General features: G+C 43.5%; 1 protein-coding gene and 1 long non-coding RNA gene across 9 annotated transcripts in view; one reads left to right on the forward strand and one right to left on the reverse strand.

Moving 5' to 3' along the window:
• The window catches only part of LOC310757396, a 48,596-nt gene that overhangs the window by 8,438 nt on the left and 20,355 nt on the right, over positions 1-19,803 (forward strand). For all 3 annotated transcript variants that reach the window (XR_014545149.1, XR_014545150.1, XR_014545151.1), the window contains exon 3: positions 8,824-8,974. This is a non-coding gene — a long non-coding RNA (uncharacterized lncRNA). The remainder of the gene's footprint in view (positions 1-8,823; positions 8,975-19,803) is intronic.
• ADAMTS9 (ADAM metallopeptidase with thrombospondin type 1 motif 9) overlaps positions 1-19,803 on the reverse strand; it is a 141,070-nt gene that overhangs the window by 4,423 nt on the left and 116,844 nt on the right. For all 6 annotated transcript variants that reach the window (XM_083600285.1, XM_083600284.1, XM_083600283.1 and 3 more), the window contains 9 exons: positions 13,639-13,809; positions 10,568-10,762; positions 8,788-8,920; positions 8,144-8,238; positions 7,285-7,379; positions 7,050-7,183; positions 5,897-5,988; positions 3,976-4,080; positions 836-930 (listed from right to left, as the gene is read on the reverse strand). In XM_083600285.1, the coding sequence (XP_083456411.1) occupies positions 841-930; positions 3,976-4,080; positions 5,897-5,988; positions 7,050-7,183; positions 7,285-7,379; positions 8,144-8,238; positions 8,788-8,920; positions 10,568-10,762; positions 13,639-13,809 (1,110 nt within the window). In that variant the 3' untranslated portion in view covers positions 836-840. The remainder of the gene's footprint in view (positions 1-835; positions 931-3,975; positions 4,081-5,896; positions 5,989-7,049; positions 7,184-7,284; positions 7,380-8,143; positions 8,239-8,787; positions 8,921-10,567; positions 10,763-13,638; positions 13,810-19,803) is intronic.

Genomic DNA, 19,803 nt, shown 5'->3' on the forward strand with positions numbered 1-19,803 from the left:
AGGGCCAGGTGCTTTTGATTTCCATTTGAACAGTAATGTCCTCAAGCGTAAGCCCTGATGTTACCAAATCACCGTTGTGCCATTTCGCTTGGGCTCTGTAATGCTGATTATTCTCCATGGGCTGCACACAAGAGCTGCAGAGTTGGAAGGGATCCCGAGGGTCACCTAGTCCAACCGGCCCCAGCAATGCGTAATATTCAGGTGACTGGCAGCCATTCCCACAAGCTCGGTGCAAACTTTGGGAGCTGCCAAGATGGCGGGAATGGCTGCAATCTCATGTCTGGTACTATTTCCACCTGGCTGCGTCATGAAGAAGCCCAACAGCTGTTGCATGAAAGGAATTCAGTGGTACTACTTTCTGCACATGCTGAGGGCTAAATTAGCAATGGACACACTATAATTAAAGCTAAAGCGAGGTCCCAGCATTGGAGAAGGGGGAAAACACAGGGTTGTACCAGCTTTCTTTTCAGTTCCCAGGGTACTGTACTGTGGTGTTGCTAACCTACTGAATTTCCTCTCTCCAACAATGCAGAGAAAATTGCATTCCGCATCCCTCCTATGTGGGCAATGCGATAGCTGGTGGTTGCTATCCCGCTGTGCTAAGTTCAATTATGTCATTAAGCTTGAATCAGTTGGGATCGTTATACCCAACTGCCTAAAGCTTAGCTGCTCGCTCAGTGCACCATAGTTTTGAGCTGTGGGGTTATGATGCAAAGCCTGAATACGTGGAACGAAGTTTCACTTGAAATAAATGTTTACCTGATTTGGTGTCAGGTTACTACCACTGCTATTCAAATGTAGGGCTTTATAGTAAAATGCACAAATCTGAACTTACCATTGCTACAACACTTGTACGTCGAGGCCAGTTCCAGATGATGGAGTACACTTTCCGCAGTAGCCGCCACATTTCCCTATTACTTTGGTACCATCCTGTAAGTGAAATCACAAAGCAGATCTCAGGAGAAAGCAACCAAAATCTGTATCAAGTAAGATACTAGAACTGTGACCGTAAACACATTAATTGGGAAGCAAGCCCTTTTAGAGACAATGGAACTTACTTTTGAGTAAGCCTGTGTTAAAAAATAGAAATACAACTACCATATTTTTCGCTCTATAAGATGCACCAGACCACAAGACGCACCTAGTTTTTGGAGGAGGAAAACAAGAAAAAAAATATTCTGAATGTGAAAGCAGCAATCCCTCTTGCTGTTCTGACTTCTGGGATAGCTGTGCAGCCTGCATTCGCTCCATAAGACGCACACACATTTCCCCTTACTTTTTAGGAGGGAAAAAGTGAGTCTTATAGAGCAAAAAATACGGTAAAAACTGAAATGTGTGTGAGAAAGGCTGAGCAAGCGAAGGTTGGAACGTGAACATTGTGTTTGCAAGAGAACCATGACAGAAGGCTGGAACAACACGTATGCAGGAGCTATTGCTTATAACTGCTGAGGACAAAGGAAGGAGGGAAAGTTGCTTTGCCATGTGGTTAAACCAACAGAAGCTAATAGAAGGAAGTACTGCCATATGTGGTCCTAACTCCCCCTTTGATTTTAAGTGTATAAATGCTTGTGCTATTTTCGTACTTGGTGTGCCAACCCTCAACGACTTTTTGCTTAAGGTTGAGTCACACTGCCCTTGAAATGGCTAAACAAACATCCTGCTTGATTGACAACTGGAGTCAGGCTCTAACTGGCCGCCCAGGCTGAACCCACAGGGTATTGGTTACTGGTATTTCCCCAACACATGCACAACGTGGGGAATATCTGCTTTTAAAAGACGTGTTTATTTTGCAATGAGAAGGGTGGGAAGCAATTACCTGACACTGAAAAGGACATGCAAGAAAAACCGCCAGCCCATCCTAAACTGATCCCCGTGCCAACATTTTAAAATATTGTGAATATTAATGAAATTCTAATATATACAAAGTAACACAGCCTCTCCCTTCTGCAGTTCAGCGGATATGAAATTCTGGCCAGCGTAATCTATGCTAGCATACATAAAACCACAGCAAAGCGTTCCGCACCCCGTTGTGTGGCTGATAGCTTATTCTACCTTCGTATGGTTTTACACTCAGAAGCAGCAAAATATATCAAAGCACGACCAAGCTCAATGGACGACTTTCCAAGCCTTTTTGTTGTTGTTACGCTGTGGTGTCTGAAGCTTCTGCGCTTGATACTATTGATCTGTTGATGCTGCTACCACCTCCTAAGAGCATCTTTGCTCTCAGATTCTCCTGCCACCTACGCTTCAAGAGCTGTGCCTCACAGGTGAGCCAGGTAACGTGATGTGCCCTACATCGATTGCCTCTTAGGTTCTGCTTTAATTTGGTCATTCGGGACTCCCTCGGTCTTTGTGCTCAGCACTCATCTCGGTTGCTTCAGATTTCCCGTCGAAAGGTCCCTCTCTGTGCTGTCCCTTTCCAGATGAGCCTAACGTCTTTTATTTTTCACTTGTCTTTTGCCATTTTAATTACGGCAGCTGAGATGGCAAATGGCTCAAACGGGCCAACAGCTCTCTTGGTTCAGATGCCAGCACAGTGCAGCCAGCCACTAATGGCAAGGTAGACACATACGTTCTCTGAGCCATTCCGTCTTCTGCGGTCTTGCATGCCTGGGACTCTGTATGGAGTCTGCTAGCGTGTGGCAAACCCATTTGATTCTTGAAAATATCAAGCCCAGTATTTGCATTAATCGGTTTGATGTGTTTGAAATGGCCCTAGGTATGAGGTACAAACAAACCTAGACAGCATCTTAAAAAGTAGAGACATCACCTTGCCAACAAAGGTCCGTATAGTAAAAGCTATGGTTTTCCCACTAGTGATGTATGGAAGTGAGAGCTGGACCATCAAGAAGGCTGATTGCCGAAGAATTGATGCTTTTGAATTATGGTGCTGGAGGAGACTCTTGAGAGTCCCATGGACTGCAAGAAGATCAAACCTATCCATTCTGAAGGAAATCAGCCCTGAGTGCTCACTGGAAGGACAGATCCTGAAGCTGAGGCTCCAATACTTTGGCCACCTTGTGAGAAGAGAAGACTCCTTGGAAAAGACCCTGATGTTGGGAAAGATGGAGGGCACAAAGAGAAGGGGACGACAGAGGACGAGATGGTTGGACAGTGTTCTCGAAGCTACCAGCATGAGTTTGACCAAACTGCGGGAGGCAGTGGAAGACAGGAGTGCCTGGCGTGCTCTGGTCCATGGGGTCACGAAGAGTCAGACACGACTAAACGACTAAACAACAGCATGATGTACGAAGGCCAGTTTGGTATTCTGGAAAAATGAAGGTCCTTGTTTTGACAAGAGGCCGTATGAACTGCCTTGTGGTTCCCAACTTCCTGCTTATCGATAGCATTCGCTGGGTGGGTTTGGGGAAGGAGAAACCCCCTCAGCCTACCCTTGTCCAGTGGGCATTGTAAGGACTTCCCCCCCTTTATAATTATTGCATTTTGTGTGCTGAAAAGTGCCACAGATGTGGCAAACATACTAACACATAACCGATGCTAAATAGAGGCTTTACGGTGCTATTGTTGTACCTGGATCCACAAGAATAGGAGGAGGGAGGCGAAGAACCGCAGGCACTGGAAAGTAATCTCTTTGGTACTTTATTATGCTCAGTAGCACTGTTAGAGCAGGCTCCCAACTGCATGCTTCCTGAGGACTCAGACAACTAATTAAAGAAGTGTCTGCACCACTGTGCTCAGTGTTTTTAGCTTCACGGTTAAGCAGACCCACTAATTAATTGCAATAATACAGATCAAGTTGAATTTACTCCAGTCTGTGGCTCTAAACCCACCAATTACAGACCATGCTTCACAGTTCTTATGCTTCACATTAGAATTCAAGAGGTTATTTTAAACTCCCCCCCCCCACCGCCCCATATGTACAAGGCACAATTTACAAAGGTACATTACAATATGATTTGATAGGCTAACAGGTACGATGTCACAATTAGCTGCAAGTTAAAAGATTTTCCTTACTGGTGATTTTATAATTTCAGAAACCGCATAATTCCCTTGGGAAAGCCATTTTGACGTTTGTGTCACGGACAGGCCGGTTCCAGAGAGGTTGATGCTAAAGCGGCCCTTGAAAATGGAAAAGGATATGCATCAGGTCTGAAATGACAGCTATGTAATAAAATTCGCTGAAACGAAGAAAAAGAAAGAAAACCTAATTCTGAACGGTGCTGTTCTCCACTGCCACAACCCTGCAACCCCGCCCTGCAACAACAAGCCATTGTGTCATTCTTCTAACAAGATCTCCCCGGCAATGTTTTCAATTGTTCCAAGCCCTCATAGCGATTAGCACATACTGTACAAATCACAGCAGGAGTGAGATTAAGCATTTCTTCCCCTCTGCAGCTTCCTGAGGAAAGGCTGTTTTTGCTGCAGATCGCCAGCTGAGGGCATCCTTGCCCTTTCCCTAGTAATCTCTGCTGCTCACCGGAGAAAGTCAACTTTCCACTTTTGAAGAGACATCATTCCCCCCCCCCCTTTTTTTAACCTGGATGGGGGAAATTCGATTTAAAAAATAAATAAAGTGTAACATCTGCCACACTCTTGTTTGCTCACTGGAAGGCCAATTGTCCTTGGTTCCCCTCCCCACACTTGCAACAAAAGAAATGGGTCTTTGTGCAGGAGACTCTCGATATCTTTAGGAAACAATGTAATCACACGTACAACTAAATGGCTTAGGACCACTGTGCCTCAAGGACCGCTTGCTCCCACACACACCTCCCCAGAGATCCTCAAAATCGTCCTCCATCACCCTTTTCTCAGTTTCCCTGGCATCTGAGCTGAAGGGCAGGGGTAGGGCCAAAAGCAGGGTTTTCTCTGTGGCCAGTCTTTAGAGTTACACCCTATAAAGGTTTACCTAGCAACTGATTTTGATATCTTTTCAGATACCAGAGAAGACCTTTTTTTATTTGCCCGTGCTCTACGGGGAGCTGGCTTCAGACAGCAGGCCTGTTGGCAGACCAACTCTGCGTTACAAAGATGTCTGCAAACATGACATGAAGTGACATGACAACGTCAACCCCGCCATGAGGGAATCCCTCGCAGACGACAGCAGTGCCTGGAGACAGACAGTCAGGTTGTGTATCCATAGCGGAGACCAAAGGAGGAATGACCACTGGAAGAAGCATACAGTAGAAAGAAAAAATGCCATGGTGCATCTGCAGCAGCACAACCAAACACCTTCATCTGTTCCGGCTGCAACAAAACATGTCACTCCCATATCGCTCTCTATAGTCACAGCAGGTGCTGCAACCTTCCAGCGGTCTGACTTCCCCCTCCTTCAACCGTCTCCCAAGAGAGATGGTTGCCAACAACAGCTCTCTAGGCATGTGTTTTTACACTAGTGTCTCTTTTGGAAGAGAGCCAGTGTGGTGTAGTGGTTAAGAGCGGTAGTCTCGTATTCTGGTGAACCGGGTTTGCGTCTCCGCTCCTCCACATGCAGCTGCTGGGTGACCTTGGGCTAGTCACACTTCTCTGAAGTCTCTCAGCCCCACTCACCTCACAGAGTGTTTGTTGTGGGGGAGGAAGGCAAAGGAGAATGTTAGCTGCTTTGAGACTCCTTAAAGGGAGTGAAAGGTGGGATATCAAATCCAAACTCTTCTTCTTCTTTTCTGTCTCTCTAATGTTTAATCTCTTTGTCCTTTTTAATGTTCATGTTGTTTGAACAGTAAATTATGGTTCCAATTGTCTGCTGTCCTGACAATCCTTTGTGGTTAAAGGGTGCAACGTGACTATACAAAACCAATGCCTGCCATGCTGACAAAGGGAAGTGCTAGATTTGGAGGGGCAGCGGCTGGAGAGTGACTGTTCCGATCAAGAGCAATTCATATAACGCTAGAATATAACAAATGGAATCATGGTTTGAGAAATATTGTTGTGGAGATACCTGTGGGCACTTGGCTGCACTGTAGCAGTCCCCAGCAGTGGCGAAAGGTACAGGTCGTCCATCAAACGTCTGCGCAAACTGCAAATCGGTTGCTGTGAAAAATATTCGGTAAGAACCAGAGAGACAAAGGGAACAGAACAGCAGGGAAAGGGAAAGGAAAACCGAATGCATTATCTGATCCCCATTTAATATGGTGCACCTGCCTTTACACATTAATCTTGTGAATCCGCTGGGATCCTCCCTAAACAATAAGGTTGGCCATTAAATGCGACACTCGGCGTAACACGTGTGCATGTTAAAATTGAGGGACAACTCATTTATCTTTAAAGGTGGAAGCATTCTAAATATGCAGGATGCCAGTCTTTTAACAATATTTTTTTACATAGGGAAAATATGCTCAGGACCACAGGGGCACCGATGGTATATCTGACCAACCCCACCTTTGGGCTTATTCCTTTAGTATGTTTCGCATCATGTTTGACACTTTTGGATTGTCCTGGGAGTAGAACAGAGGACTTGAATTCAGAAATTCTTCTCGAGTTCTTCTGGGAATGGCATGAACAGGCTTTGGACAGGGTCCTACCATGTGTAAAGAATCTAATTTCCCTTGGCCTGGCTCAAATTCCACTTCAGTCAGTAGGAATTGTGTCCAGTTCCAACTGTGGTAGAAATAAAAAGCTACCACATTGCTTCAGTGGAATTTCTATGATTTCCAGAGGGACTCAAATCTGAAGGGAGCTCTGGGGAGGCTACAGACCTTTTATCCTGAGGGTCTATCATGCCACTGGAGAAAAGGCAGGAGAGTCATATATGAAACATAACTTGCAGGGCAAACATTTATGATTTAAATTTTGCTTCTGAGTTCAGGAGGAGGAGGAGAAGGGAACAACCTGAATGTGCAACAAAGTGAACAAATTCAGACTAAAAGGAAGAGTTGTTCTTTCTTGCTTCAAGTGAACTGAAGAGAAATCCATTTTTTGGTGGTTTTAAACTACACGACCATTCAAGTACAAAGTGCTGTAGTATAAAATGTTAACCTAGGTATTGTAAGGACCCTACCCTAGCTTTAAATTGAAAATTGTGCACACGTGCATACACACACACACACACACACCACAGAGCATTTTGAGGGTAAAGCCCTATTGTTACTCACTTATTATTTGCATAGTGTTCAGGTCCAGCCTAACTTTGCTGAAGGCGGAAAACCCAGCTGCTGTGTAATCTTTCCTACACTGGCAGTCTTCTCTTCTGCTTCCATTATATGGACATTCGGTCGGGTTATGTAATCTGAATCAAAAGAAAAGCCCTTTTCTACTCATGACAAGAAACATAACACCAGGAAGAGAAAACAAAGCATTGCCAAATGCAGAGTGCCTTGATGCTCTTACCTGTAGCTGTATACTTCTGAGAAGTTCTCCGCTTCGCCATTTGCCAGAGTCACATATTCTTTTGGTCTGTCAGATTCCATGCCAGTACAATATATCTGAGAGAAACAGGCCTTCAGTTTAATCAAACATCTAATGCTAGGTGTTAAATGAACGACTAGAAAATCAAAGGATGGAAAACACACAGGTAGAAGTCACAAGAGAACTGAAATGAATATGAATTATTAGTTTTTCATACACACACACACACAGTGGACACTTGGGTTGCGAATGTGATCCATGCGGGATGCACGTTCGCAACCTGCAGCGGTGTGTCTGCGCACGTGCGGGTTGCGATTCGGCGTTTCTGCACATGCGCAACCGCTGAAACCCGGAAGTAACCTGTTCTGGTACTTCCGGGTTTCGGCAGGTGCGTAACCCGAAAAAACGCAACCTGAAGCGGCTGTAACCCGAGGTATGACACTGTGTGTGTGTGTGTACATATATAAGTGTGTGTGTGTGTATATCAAAATGCAAATTGGCCTCAACATGCATGCACATAATTAAAATTCAAAGGATTAATAACACATGCAAACACCCTCACATGGACACAAAGGGATTGTGTACTTCCCACCCCCCTTAAAATCAAGAGGTTGAATGTACTGGATGAACCAGGGAGTTCTATTGACCATGAGGGCAAATGTGGAATGAAATATTTCCAAAAGAGGGATTATAACATTATAAGCAACCAAGTTTTAGTTCTTCTAGAAATGTACCATGGACAGTCATTCTCCAAAGTCATCTGATCTCTGAGAACTCATGCAGCCCTGGAAATTCAATGAAATGCACACACAGAAACGATGCAGAAGTGGCTGAGCCATACCTTGAGGAGCTTTCCTTTAACTTGAAGGTAATATTCTCCATCTTCAGTGGTGACTTTGAGCCTTTTTACTTCTTTGCAGCTTGTTGGTAATTCACCTAAATTAAAGAATTATTAGTAAATAATAATAATAATACAAAATTTCAGAATGCAAGCTCTAAACAGCTGATTTTTCGATTGACTTGCTTAAGATCCAGGAGAGAAATTCCCCGTGGTAATGTCCGGAAAAATCTGAACATAGGCAGCCCTAATCTGTATCTATCTATCTATCTATCTATCTATCTATCTATCTATCTATGACACAAACACCAGTAATACTGGTCCCATTTCCTTTCAGCAGTGGCCTGGTAATTTTAAAAATGCGGCGTTTAGTTATTGGAAGGCTATGTGCTCCTATTGCCAGCCGATGACAACTCCCCTAACTGAAAAACAGAATCACACACACACACACAAACCCCCCAGCAGCAGCATCTAATGGGGGCATATGGCTACCCACCTGTGTAAAGCTTCATGACATCAATTCAGTGGGGACAGGAATACAGAATTAGAGGCGCTTGATTGTTGCCAGGGATGGTTATAGCATTAAAGGGAAAGTTCAGGTTCTTTAAAAAAAAAACACAAAAAAACAATTTGCAAAAGGCCCTTACAGTCATGAATATTGTGGCATGTCCTCCTTTCTTCAGGTTTCAGTTCATCAAGACACAAAGGGCTCACTTGGTCATTGTTTGTAAGGCACTGAACTGACCGGTGCATTACTCCATTTCCACAAGTCACCGAACACTGGAAAGCAAAGGAAGTAAGTTCAGTTCAACTGCTGAAAACACCCGAAAGTAGGTAAGACCTCAAGCAGCCTCCATTCTTATTCCCAGGTTATGGGTGCAAAGAGACCAGAAGTATGGCAATGCTATTTTGCTCTAGTGGAAATATACTTTATTCTGAAGCCCACAATTCCCGCATCTTGAGGCAATAATAATCACTGCAAGGAAAGAACTATGGTCCACTATTCCACTTGTTCAATACAATGGATTAACTCCCCTCCTCCCCTGGCCATCAGCAAAAATGTGCAATAAAAGGCCATGCACAATGCAATTTCTGAAGCCAGGTGAACATCTATCTTAGAAATATGAAACTCACTCACTCTGCTGGAAAAGCTTCTGTCTAAAGTCATAGGGGCTGGATTTTATTTTTGTATCCAAGCGTACAAACGGTTGGTCACAGTCAGATTAGATCCGTCTGAACTCCAAACAAATGCCAGAAGCTCTCTGATTGCAAAGGGTTTGTGTTAAAAGGAAAGATTTGTATGTGATCCTGTAAGTGGATTTCCCAGTAGCAAAATTCCATAGTTCCGAGACACACTAGGACCACACAACAATGCATTTGGGTCTGAGAACATTTTAATTTACAGTAGTTCATTTAATGGTGCCCTGACAGCCTCCTCTCTTCATTTAGTCTCATTTGGCCTGTGAGGCTGTTTTATCCAAGCCATGCCCAGCCATATACATCAAGTGTGGGACCTGAATGCGAAGGAACAAGTGGGGGCCTTAAAAAAAAAGCTTTGGACTTGTTGCTTAAAAAGCTTTGGACTTGTTGCTTATAAATTTGGCACCAAATGCAAGACAATCAGAGCAAATGAGTGAAGCCAATCCCTGCTAAAAGTGAGGCTTGAAGTCAGTGCTGCTCACCTAACTTCAAGTGGTGCTCAGGAATGACTTCAAGCGCTGTTGGGATTGGCTACACTCCAGTTTCCAGTCAACTATCAGCTCGAACCACACCATATCAGAAAAATGGGTTTCCCACCACTGAACTAAATGATGGATCATCATGGTGATGCCAGGTGTTTTACAAGTGAGCAGTTCTGCCCACCTATCACAGTCACCCATCAGAGGTGGGGGAGCTTGCAGTCCATCTTGATGGAGTGGGGGAAAAATTGTGCCTGATTTAGCCCCATAGCTGCCAAAGGATAGCACTGGTTCTCCTTGAGGATGGGGATTATTGGCAAAGAGAGAATATCTGTGTGATGGAAGGAGAATGTCTCTGTAGCCACACTCAAACCCAGAGCATATTCTGTGCATTGGCTGCTACTTCCTGTTCATAGCAACTGGTTGCTCAACTTACAGCTCATCAGCAAATTTTGCAATTTTGTTAAGCCACCCAATCAATGCAGGCTGAGCAGGGGATGAAAAATCATGGATTTCCCCCACCCCTCCTTCCAAGTCAGGGAAAAATGAGTAAATTCAGATGTGATTGACTGTGGCAGATTAATGTGATTTTCCCCGAACCTCATTTCCTATTGGTTCTTCAAGGTACCTTTCCTTTAAGGCAGATAACATTCCCCACCCCCTATGTTTTCCTGTTCTTAGAGCAGAGTGGGCTACACATTAATATTAAACAACAAATAATAAAAAAGGAGTAAGATTAGAAACATACACTTCCCCAATTTCCAACTCTCCATGATGCCAAAACTGGGCACTCGCCTAGATAGCATGACTGCACGTTTGGTGGTTGTGTTCCTGGACAGTTGACTGTGTTCTGATAACCATACTCATAATGATCCTTCCCTGTGTAAATTTCGCTGCAGGAAACCAGCCTTTGCTTGTAGCCTTTGCCACATGTCACGGAGCACTATGGGAAGAAAGAAAATCAATTTGTTTTGGTAACATTAGGGACGCTCAAAGTAAGCTTTTGAAAAAGAATAAATGACCTAGCCTTTAAAGCACTAAACGGCCTCGGTCCAGTATACCTGAAGGAGCGTCTCCACCCCCCATCATTCTGCCCGGACGCTGAGGTCCAGCACCGAGGGCCTTCTGACGGTTCCCTCGCTGCGAGAAGCCAAGTTACAGGGAACCAGGCAGAGGGCCTTCTCGGTAGTGGCACCCGCCCTGTGGAACGTCCTCCCACCAGATGTCAAAGAGAACAACAACTACCGGACTTTTAGAAGACATCTGAAGACAGCCCTGTTTAGGGAAGCTTTTAATGTTTAATAGACTATTGTATTTTAATATCTGTTGGAAGCCGCCCAGAGTGGCTGGGGAAACCCAGCCAGATGGGCGGGGTATAAATAAATTATTATTATTATTATTATTATTATTATTATTATTATTATTATTATTACTACCCCTTGGTAATACTTACCAGCCAAAGCCCACCAAGCGCAGGTGGGATCTGGCGTTTCCCATTATTCTCTTCCTGCCCTTAACCACTCCTACCTCTGATATTTAAGGCCTCTACCTTATACCCTAGTCAGCACCTCCACTTAATCTGTGATGTATATCCTGCTTCCCCCTTTTGGAGCAGGCACCAAAAATGAGATAGTAAAGGATCGGAAACAGATTGTCCTCTATAACCAAGGAAGTTGGCCACCAAATTTGCTATTCCCTTCTTATTCCCAGGCAGGATTCCTAGCATTCTGTCTCTGTGACACAGTCCGAAAATTCAGAGTGTGCCAAGGAGATGAAAATGAGTAAAGCTGCCCCCACATGCAATTTCCTCCCCGCACTGCCCAAATGACGTTACTGTCATCTAAATGCCAGCCCTTTTCAAACGTTTAGTCTGGATTTCCTCTTACTGCAAATATATATATATATATTATTAGGTAAAAACAACACTGCTGGTGTGGAAGATTGTTAGCACAATGTTTCAGTGAGTGGTTTGCAACAAGTAGGATTACATTTCGATGTGTGGTCTCTATCACCACATTCCTCCTTCGGTTTGCTCCCCACATGAGCACAGCTTAGCACAACCCACTTTAAGGGAACTATTCCATCAAAATATGAACAAATGTGGGGAATTCCCTTGCAGACGATCATTGCTGCATGCACATAAAGACTTAAAACAAATTAATACAGAGATTCTGCAGAAGACTTTTTTATCGGAATTTTGCTATAATTTGCTGTTATAATCTACTAATGCACACACAATCACATTGTTTTTACATGGTATGGGGGGGAATAAACTATTATGTGCTGCCATTGAAGAGAGTGCATTTCCCCACACTCCCGTGGTGAGGAATATATTACAAGTTACTGCTGGATCGAATATCCTGTGGTTTCCTGTAGCGTAATATCAGGGAGTCTATGGGCCACACACTGTAATCTGCAAACAATTCTACACAGGAAATGTTTCCACGGGATGTCAAACCAAAGTAAAACAAGGTGGTTGCAAAAGAAGCAGATGAATATTTGCCTGCAATGCTAAAAAAAGAGAAAAGAATAGAAGTTCTTTGCCTTTATACGCCTCCCCTCCTTCAGCATCAGCGCCTAAGAAGAGCTTGAATCATATATTCGAAGAAGAGTTTCATATATAGATGGCAAGGCCTCATGAACCTAACTGAAGCATGATTATGTATGCAGGACTGGAACTATGGCAATTTAAAGAAAGAATATGCTATGGAAATTTGCTTTGAGGCCATTTGGGAACAGCACCATTTATGGTAAAGGGCCAGAAAACAAAATGGAGGCACTTCCAGTGGCAAAGGCACAATCTCTGTTGACTACCCAATCCCTTTCCCTTACTCTTTACCAACTCCTGTAGCTCTTTCTGTCATCTTCTCCATTTATTCATTCTCTTTTATCACTCCATTCCCTGCCCACCCAGAATCTGAAACTATAGAGTAATTAGGGAATATTATTCAAAATCCACCTGCTCTGGATAATTTATTAATTTATTATGGCACCATCATTTAGATTAGTAGTACAGAAATATAGCCAGGTCTCTCTTCTACCCATTTAAGGAACGTACCAAGAACCATCACCTCCCTCAATAATCTAGCTTTGGGATATAGGCGAGCCCAAAGCAATGTGGAATGAGGGGTCAGCTGAATCTCTTAGCTCCTTCTTGCACCAGACATCCACATGCATTTTCTTTTCATGCTTCAACTCCATTCTGCTCTAAACAAATTCCTTTTTCTGCTAGGTGAGCAATAGCACTGCCATTTCTCAATGGGGCTTTTCCCCGGTGCAAAATGCTTCTTTCATATGATGCAGAAGGAACAGGCCAGGATCCGTCTGTTTCCTTCTGTGCTGAGCTTGGGTATACATGGGAAGCAGCTGATTTCTCTTGACAGGTGTGCTCGGTGTTGTGGGGGCAGAACTGCCAGCCCAGATTTGCTCAAGAAGTAGAAATCTGATCTTTGTATTTACGAGAACAAATTGTTATTTTCAAAGCTGTCAGGTAATTCCTTAGCCTTCTCCCTCCCAGACTAATTTTCTTTTTGTTTCCTCAACAACTGGACCAACAGTGGGCACCTCTGCTGGGTATAAAATATAGGGACTGAATAGTAACCTCTCCTGCTATCATTCCCCATCCTGACCCACTTTTTGACAAACAAATCAACCAACGTAAAGTGCTATTTTGCAGAAGACCACTCATCAGCTCTTGGAGAAAAACAAGGAGCATTATAATATATGATTTGCATATATTATTCTTGGCATTCTGGGTGGATGCAATTAACCAGAGCACAAAAGCAGAGTCTTCCCCTTTTTGCCTTCCTGCAGACTTACCTCTGACCAGTCCCCTGTAATCCAAATGTATTCGCACGGTGCCAGGTTGCAGGCCTCAATATCAGACGGCCTTTTGCTTGAATCGCAGTGAAGGCTGTCGGCCTTTTGCATATCTTGATCCACACAGGTCACCTTGCGATATCTGGAGCCTTCGCCACATGTTTTGCTACACTGTTGAAAGAAGAGATCGGAAAGAGAGGTTGGTGACCGTGTGGCAGAACTGATGCAGCGAGGGAGAAATATGGTGGATGGCAGGACTGGTGTTGGCTGTTGAGGGAGATTGCTTTTTGAGGTTTTGAAAAAGCTTCAGCTGCTTCCCACTTCCCTCCTTCTGTGCTAGATCTAGGACAGAGGCTCGGAACACTAGTGGCGCATGCCATGGGCTGGAACTGGGAAGCTGCCCTCTTGACAATGGCTCCACCTTGCACCACTACATGACCCATGACTGGGGCTTAGAGTGGAACTTATCTGAGTGACAGCCAAAAGGAGAGAGGCCTAATTTGAAGCATAGTAAAGGTAAAGGGACCCCTGACCATTAGGTCCAGTCGTGACTGATTCTGGGGTTGCGGCGCTCATCTCACTTTATTGGCAGAGGAAGCCGGCGTACAGCTTCCAGGTCTTGTGGCCAGCATGACCAAGCTGCTTCTGGAGAACCAGAGCAGCGCACGGAAATGCCGTTTACCTTCCCGCCGGAGTGGTACCTATTTATCTACTTGCACTTTGACGTGCTTTCAAACTGCTAGGTTGGCAGGAGCAGGGACCGAGCAACGGGAGCTCACCCTGTTGCGGGGATTTGAACCGCTGAACTTCTGATCGGCAAGTCCTAGGCTCTGTGCTTTAACCCACAGCGCCACCTGCGTCCCAATTTGAAGCATACAATTATCCAATTAATAGGAATATGCTGGTAAGTCTACTATATGACTTCACACCAACACATGGTCCAGTGTCACTCCTCCTTCTGCCAGCCTCTATAGCTGTCAAGTTTAGGTAGATATATTAGAACCACAGTGGCAGAGACAAAATAAAGTTCTGCGGACCAAGGAGGTGGAAGCAGCCCTAGGATATAAAAGCACTGCATGTAATATATGGTGTGTTTCTTACTTGACAAGATCCTTCTGAGCAAGCAGTGGGGAAGAAAATGGGTTTGTGTTTCAGGGTATTCCGTAACTTCATTCGTTTATTTAATTAATCGAAATGTGTAACCCATCGTTCAGCCTTCGAGGTATGTTTTTGACGTTGGAAAAAAATACCCCACAATTTGAAACGCAATGAAACAAAGCAAATGTAATCATAAAGCACAGCAAATGAAAAATACAGACAACAAAGGCAGAACAAGTTCCACAGTCTGCACTGGAAAAAGCGACAGTGAATTGCATTGCATCTGAATGTGACCGATGAGCCAGCTGGCTTCATAGATACCTCAAGGAGGCTAAGAGAATTTAGGCAGGGCAAATGGCTCCACACCACAATTTTAAGGTAGTAAGGACTAGGCCCTAGGTCGGCAAAGACCAGAATTTGCACTTTGGATTAGGCCCAAAGACAACCTGACAGCCAGCTCAACTTTTTCAGCACTGGCAAGATGTTGCCCCTATAGGAAGTCCCTGTTTGCCACCAGGTTACACATTTTACCCCAGCTGAAGGTTTCAGACCATCTTCAAGGGCTGCTCCACGTAGAACGTCCTTGCAAACAATTAAATAACAGTAGAATAAGCTCACTGGAACTCAATGAGAATTGTAAACAGGACTGCGGAAAATTGAACCAGTCAGGGATGGAGGTTCAAATGCAGGCCTTAATGAGGTTGTAACCTTGTTTCCAACAGGCTTTTCGTGTCAGTCTGGATTTACTACCAGATGGCTTAATTCAGCCTGCACCTCATCCCTCAATAAATAACATGAAAACTAGTTCTATGGCAGACAAGGTGCCGTTTTTGGCAGTTTATCAGTTTGAAAAAGAGGGGGTTGCGGGTTAGAAGTGGTGTGAGGGGTGCAGGACTGCTGGAAAAAAGATATCCGAAGGACCAAGTGTTTAATGTGTGCAAGATCTAGACTGTCATTCATGATTTCTTATGAGGAAGATGTCAGGGATTTAAAGGTTGGTGGGTTGTTGTTTTTTAAGCATTCCTTGAAGTCTGTTCTGTCACATGGTAGAGATTTACAGAGCACAGACGCACACACACACACGCTCACACAAAACCAGCACACGGGGAGCCTGGAAAGCGTTAGAAAACCAGCGTGACCCATCAAACATTCACCTCCCACAAAAAGGGCCGGCAGTGAGAGTGGGGGAGGGGTCCCTAATGCTTTCCAGTTGTGTAGAAGTTATAACAAAATTTGCGAGAAACAGACAGAGGGAGAAAGAAAGAAGAGAGTGAGGGACTGGGGAGAGAAAGGAGCAGTTGCTTTGGGAACAAAGTTACTCCGATTTGGGTAAGTTCCACCAGTGCATGCTATTTGGTGATCTTTAAATGTGCTACCTGGATCTGTTTCAATGTGTTCTGTTCACACTGCGCTTCCTACAATCTTCCACACCATCTTTTTACAAGCAGTTCTGCAGGAGACAACAGTTCAAGGCTGAGTCCTCCTTTGTTTCTTGCTTACAGAAAGGACTAGGCTGTGAGCCATTGTAGTGAAGCTCAAGCCACAACATTTTTACACCACTTGAAGTAAGTGTTTCCTTGGAGCTTCTATTGATCCTCACTTGTCACTGCACAGGATTGGAGTATCTCTGGACCTTAAGACAGCAGCAGAATGTCAGAATGTGTATCTTTTCTATATATAAAAACCATCCCCGGGGCCCACAATTGACGTGGAAGTTAGCTGAGGGTAAGAAAATCTGCCATGTATGCTGTTAATGCAACATTTTGTGGGAATTCGAGGACAAGCAAATCTGAAGGAGAGAGAGCTGTTGACTTCACCTTGAACATTCTCTCTGCTCTCTGAGGAAAGTTTGTTCCTTCAGAATCTGAAGAACTGGGAATTGTTTTTTATTCTTCCTTTCTCTCCCAAGTAAAGGGGGAGGAAGAAAGTGTTTTATGCAACGGTGAATGTGCTAGAAGGAAAGATATACTGAACATGGAATTCAACAACCTGAGCAGACCATGCCAGCTACCAGTTAACGCAAAAGCGCCCTCATGGTGCTAACATTTTACACACACAATATACTGTATATATATTTGTGTGTTAGGCAAACAATCCTTCAGACTCACTTACAACTTTATTCTGTGTTTGCGTAACTCAGGTATGTATTACAAATGTATACTTTTAATCTGCTAAGAGCTACACACCTTTTCAAACAAATACCACTATACACCCACAATGTACCCACTCTCACACACTGTCTCCTCTCCTTTTCAGGCTGTTTGATTTTAATTTTTTTTTTTAAAAAAAAAATTATGTTTCTTGCTTTCCTTTTCTCATACATGCCTCATAATCCCACAAGCATTTGATCTACCTGTCTAGAAAATGTTTACGAAACAAAGGAATGGGAAGACAAGACAGGGGCAAGAAGGAGAGTTCTCTATTTATACAAGCTAGCAGAGGTTTCTTTTTGCTTTTGCTTTCTTTTACTAATCTGCTGTGAAAGCTTGACTGTGTAAGGCAAGATTAACAAATGCCGGCTGCTATAAAGCCACAGACACCCAGAACTTTCTGGTACATCCCTTTTCTTTGCTTCTGAATAATGACAAGTTATTCTCCACCTTATAACCTTTTCCATAATCAGATCCATTTTTAGCAGGCTCTGGAGAAACATTTTTAAAAGCACCACAACAAAACTTTTAAGGCAGACATTTGTTTTTAGATTCATTTATAATTAGGGAAACTTTGAATAAACTGTCAGCACATGTGCTGGTACATCACTGTTTTGTACTAGATGGTGCGTATTCACATAGAAAGATGCCTGACCCTGTTTGCAAAAGATGAGCTACAGGTGAATTCTCCAGGTGAATTCCAAGCACTTGAATACATCAGGATATGCTCAGACACAAGTGAATAGACCAAGGTTGCATTCACACAGCAGCTTATTCCATTTCCCCCATTATATCTGAGCTTTCATACCACACAAAAACCACTTCTGAAAATATAGTGGAGTAAATAGAGCATATTTAGTACTCATTTATGTGGGTTTTTTTTTGGCAAACAGGTGTCTTTCTGGATCAAGTAAAAGGGAAATAAGCACTAAATTTGTGCCACTTTCTGCTGTATTTCTGCAAGTGGCTTTTATGTCATTTGAAAGCTGAACAATAATGCAGAAAATTAGGGAAACTTTGAATAAACTGTCGTGTGAATGTAGCTTAAGTTCCAGCAAACGCTGGATTCAAAAGGGCCAGCCTGTCATGAACGATTTGGGGATCTAAGTAGTCATTTCTAGAGCTGGTTGACTGCCCAGAACCATGCCTCCAGTCAGCCAGTGCGAGACACACTCAAAGAGAATGACCATTTCTAGATTCTGCCCAGACACATCCAGATGTATCCTAGGTTTAGCATATATTGGAAATATATACACTATTGCCTTTTCCTAATATGTTGTTCTCCAGATGTTTTAGATTACAATTCCTATCAGCTCCAGCCAGTGTGGCCCCTGGCCAGTGCGGATGGGAGATGTAGACCAAAATATCTGGCATTATGACCAGAAATTCATAGAAGACTGGAGTAAATTTACGGATTATTTGAAAAGTATCTGTGAAGACCAGATGACGTTTGTAGGTTTACAAGAAATTCTGTGAGGAGTATTATTGGAAGTATTGCAAAAATAGATAAAGGAAAGGATAATTTGTTAAGAGATTTAAAGGCAATATAAAGTTAAGAAATGTATAAGAAGTGGACAAAATGGTGGATTATCAGAGGTGCTGATGGAAGTCTAAAAAGATTGTATAAGTGATAAGTTTCGTGGTACATTTTATAATTTATATGTTAAAATCAATAAAAAATTATTATTTTTAAAAAAACAAAATACCTGGCATTACAATAGCTATTCACTACCAATGGGGACAGTATTGAAATCTGTTTCTAGAATAGCAAAATTTAAAACAAAGTAATTGTATTCAAAGGAAGGTGATCTTACATTTAAAATTATTTAAAGAGGCGCCTTTTTTTAATAGAACAAACTTGCTTTCTTCAATTATCCTGTATCAGCTCAGTAGATTATACTGATGAAAAGAACAACAAACCTGGTAATCATATGCCATGCATAGTGGTAATTAAATCTGTTTATGCCGTCCACTTCTTATGTGGGATAGATCAAACACTTCTCATTTAAAAAGCTCTGCCTTTTACCTTCTGAAAATTAAGCTTCCTGCTTTAATTAACAAACCAAGTCACCAGCATTAATAGGTTTGTGAACATGTCCTGGTGTTTCCTTAAGAGCTTAATGCTTCGCGTTTGCCTGAACTAACATTCCGATGATCCAGCCGACTCTTGCCCACAGCAGCACGTCTACTCTATGCCTGCTTGCCAAATGAAAAACGCTAATGCAGGATTTAGCTAGCACAGCAGAACCGATAAACTTTCTTACTGCATGCTAGGTCCAACAGGTATGTGTCAGTGCTTCTGTAATAAATCTACCACATGCGTTCCTACTGGCTTGTGCTGTAGCACTGAACACTTGGTAAGCATTAAAAAGGGGGTATTTTGCAAAGCATGGGCTCATTTTCCATAGCGTATCTCCAGACTTGGTCATGTAGAAAGCATAAACAAGGTTTCTAGAGAAAGGAGAAAGCCACCACACTGGTGCGGGAACTCGGAGGGAGATCTTATTATACCTATAGGTAAAGGTAAAGGGACCCCTAACCATTAGGTCCAGTCGTGGCCGACTCTGGGGTTGCGGCGCTTATCTCGCTTTATTGGCCAAGGGAGCCGGTGTACAGCTTCCAGGTCATGTGGCCAGCATGACTAAGCCGCTTCTGGCGAACCAGAGCAGTGCACGGAAACACCGTTTACCTTCCCGCCGGAGCGGTACCTATTTATCTACTTGCACTTTTGACATGCTTTCGAACTGCTAGGTTGGCAGGAGCAGGGACCGAGCAACGGGAGCTCACCCAGTCGCGGGGATTCGAACCGCCGACCTTCTGATCGGCAAGTCCTAGGCTCTGTAGTTTAACCCACAACGCCACCCGCGTCCATTATTATACATATAGTTGCTGGCTAATCTGTTCAGTGCTACTTATT

Source organism: Podarcis filfolensis, assembly GCF_964270895.1.
Source record: "Podarcis filfolensis genome assembly, chromosome: 2".
NCBI lineage: Eukaryota > Metazoa > Chordata > Lepidosauria > Squamata > Lacertidae > Podarcis > Podarcis filfolensis.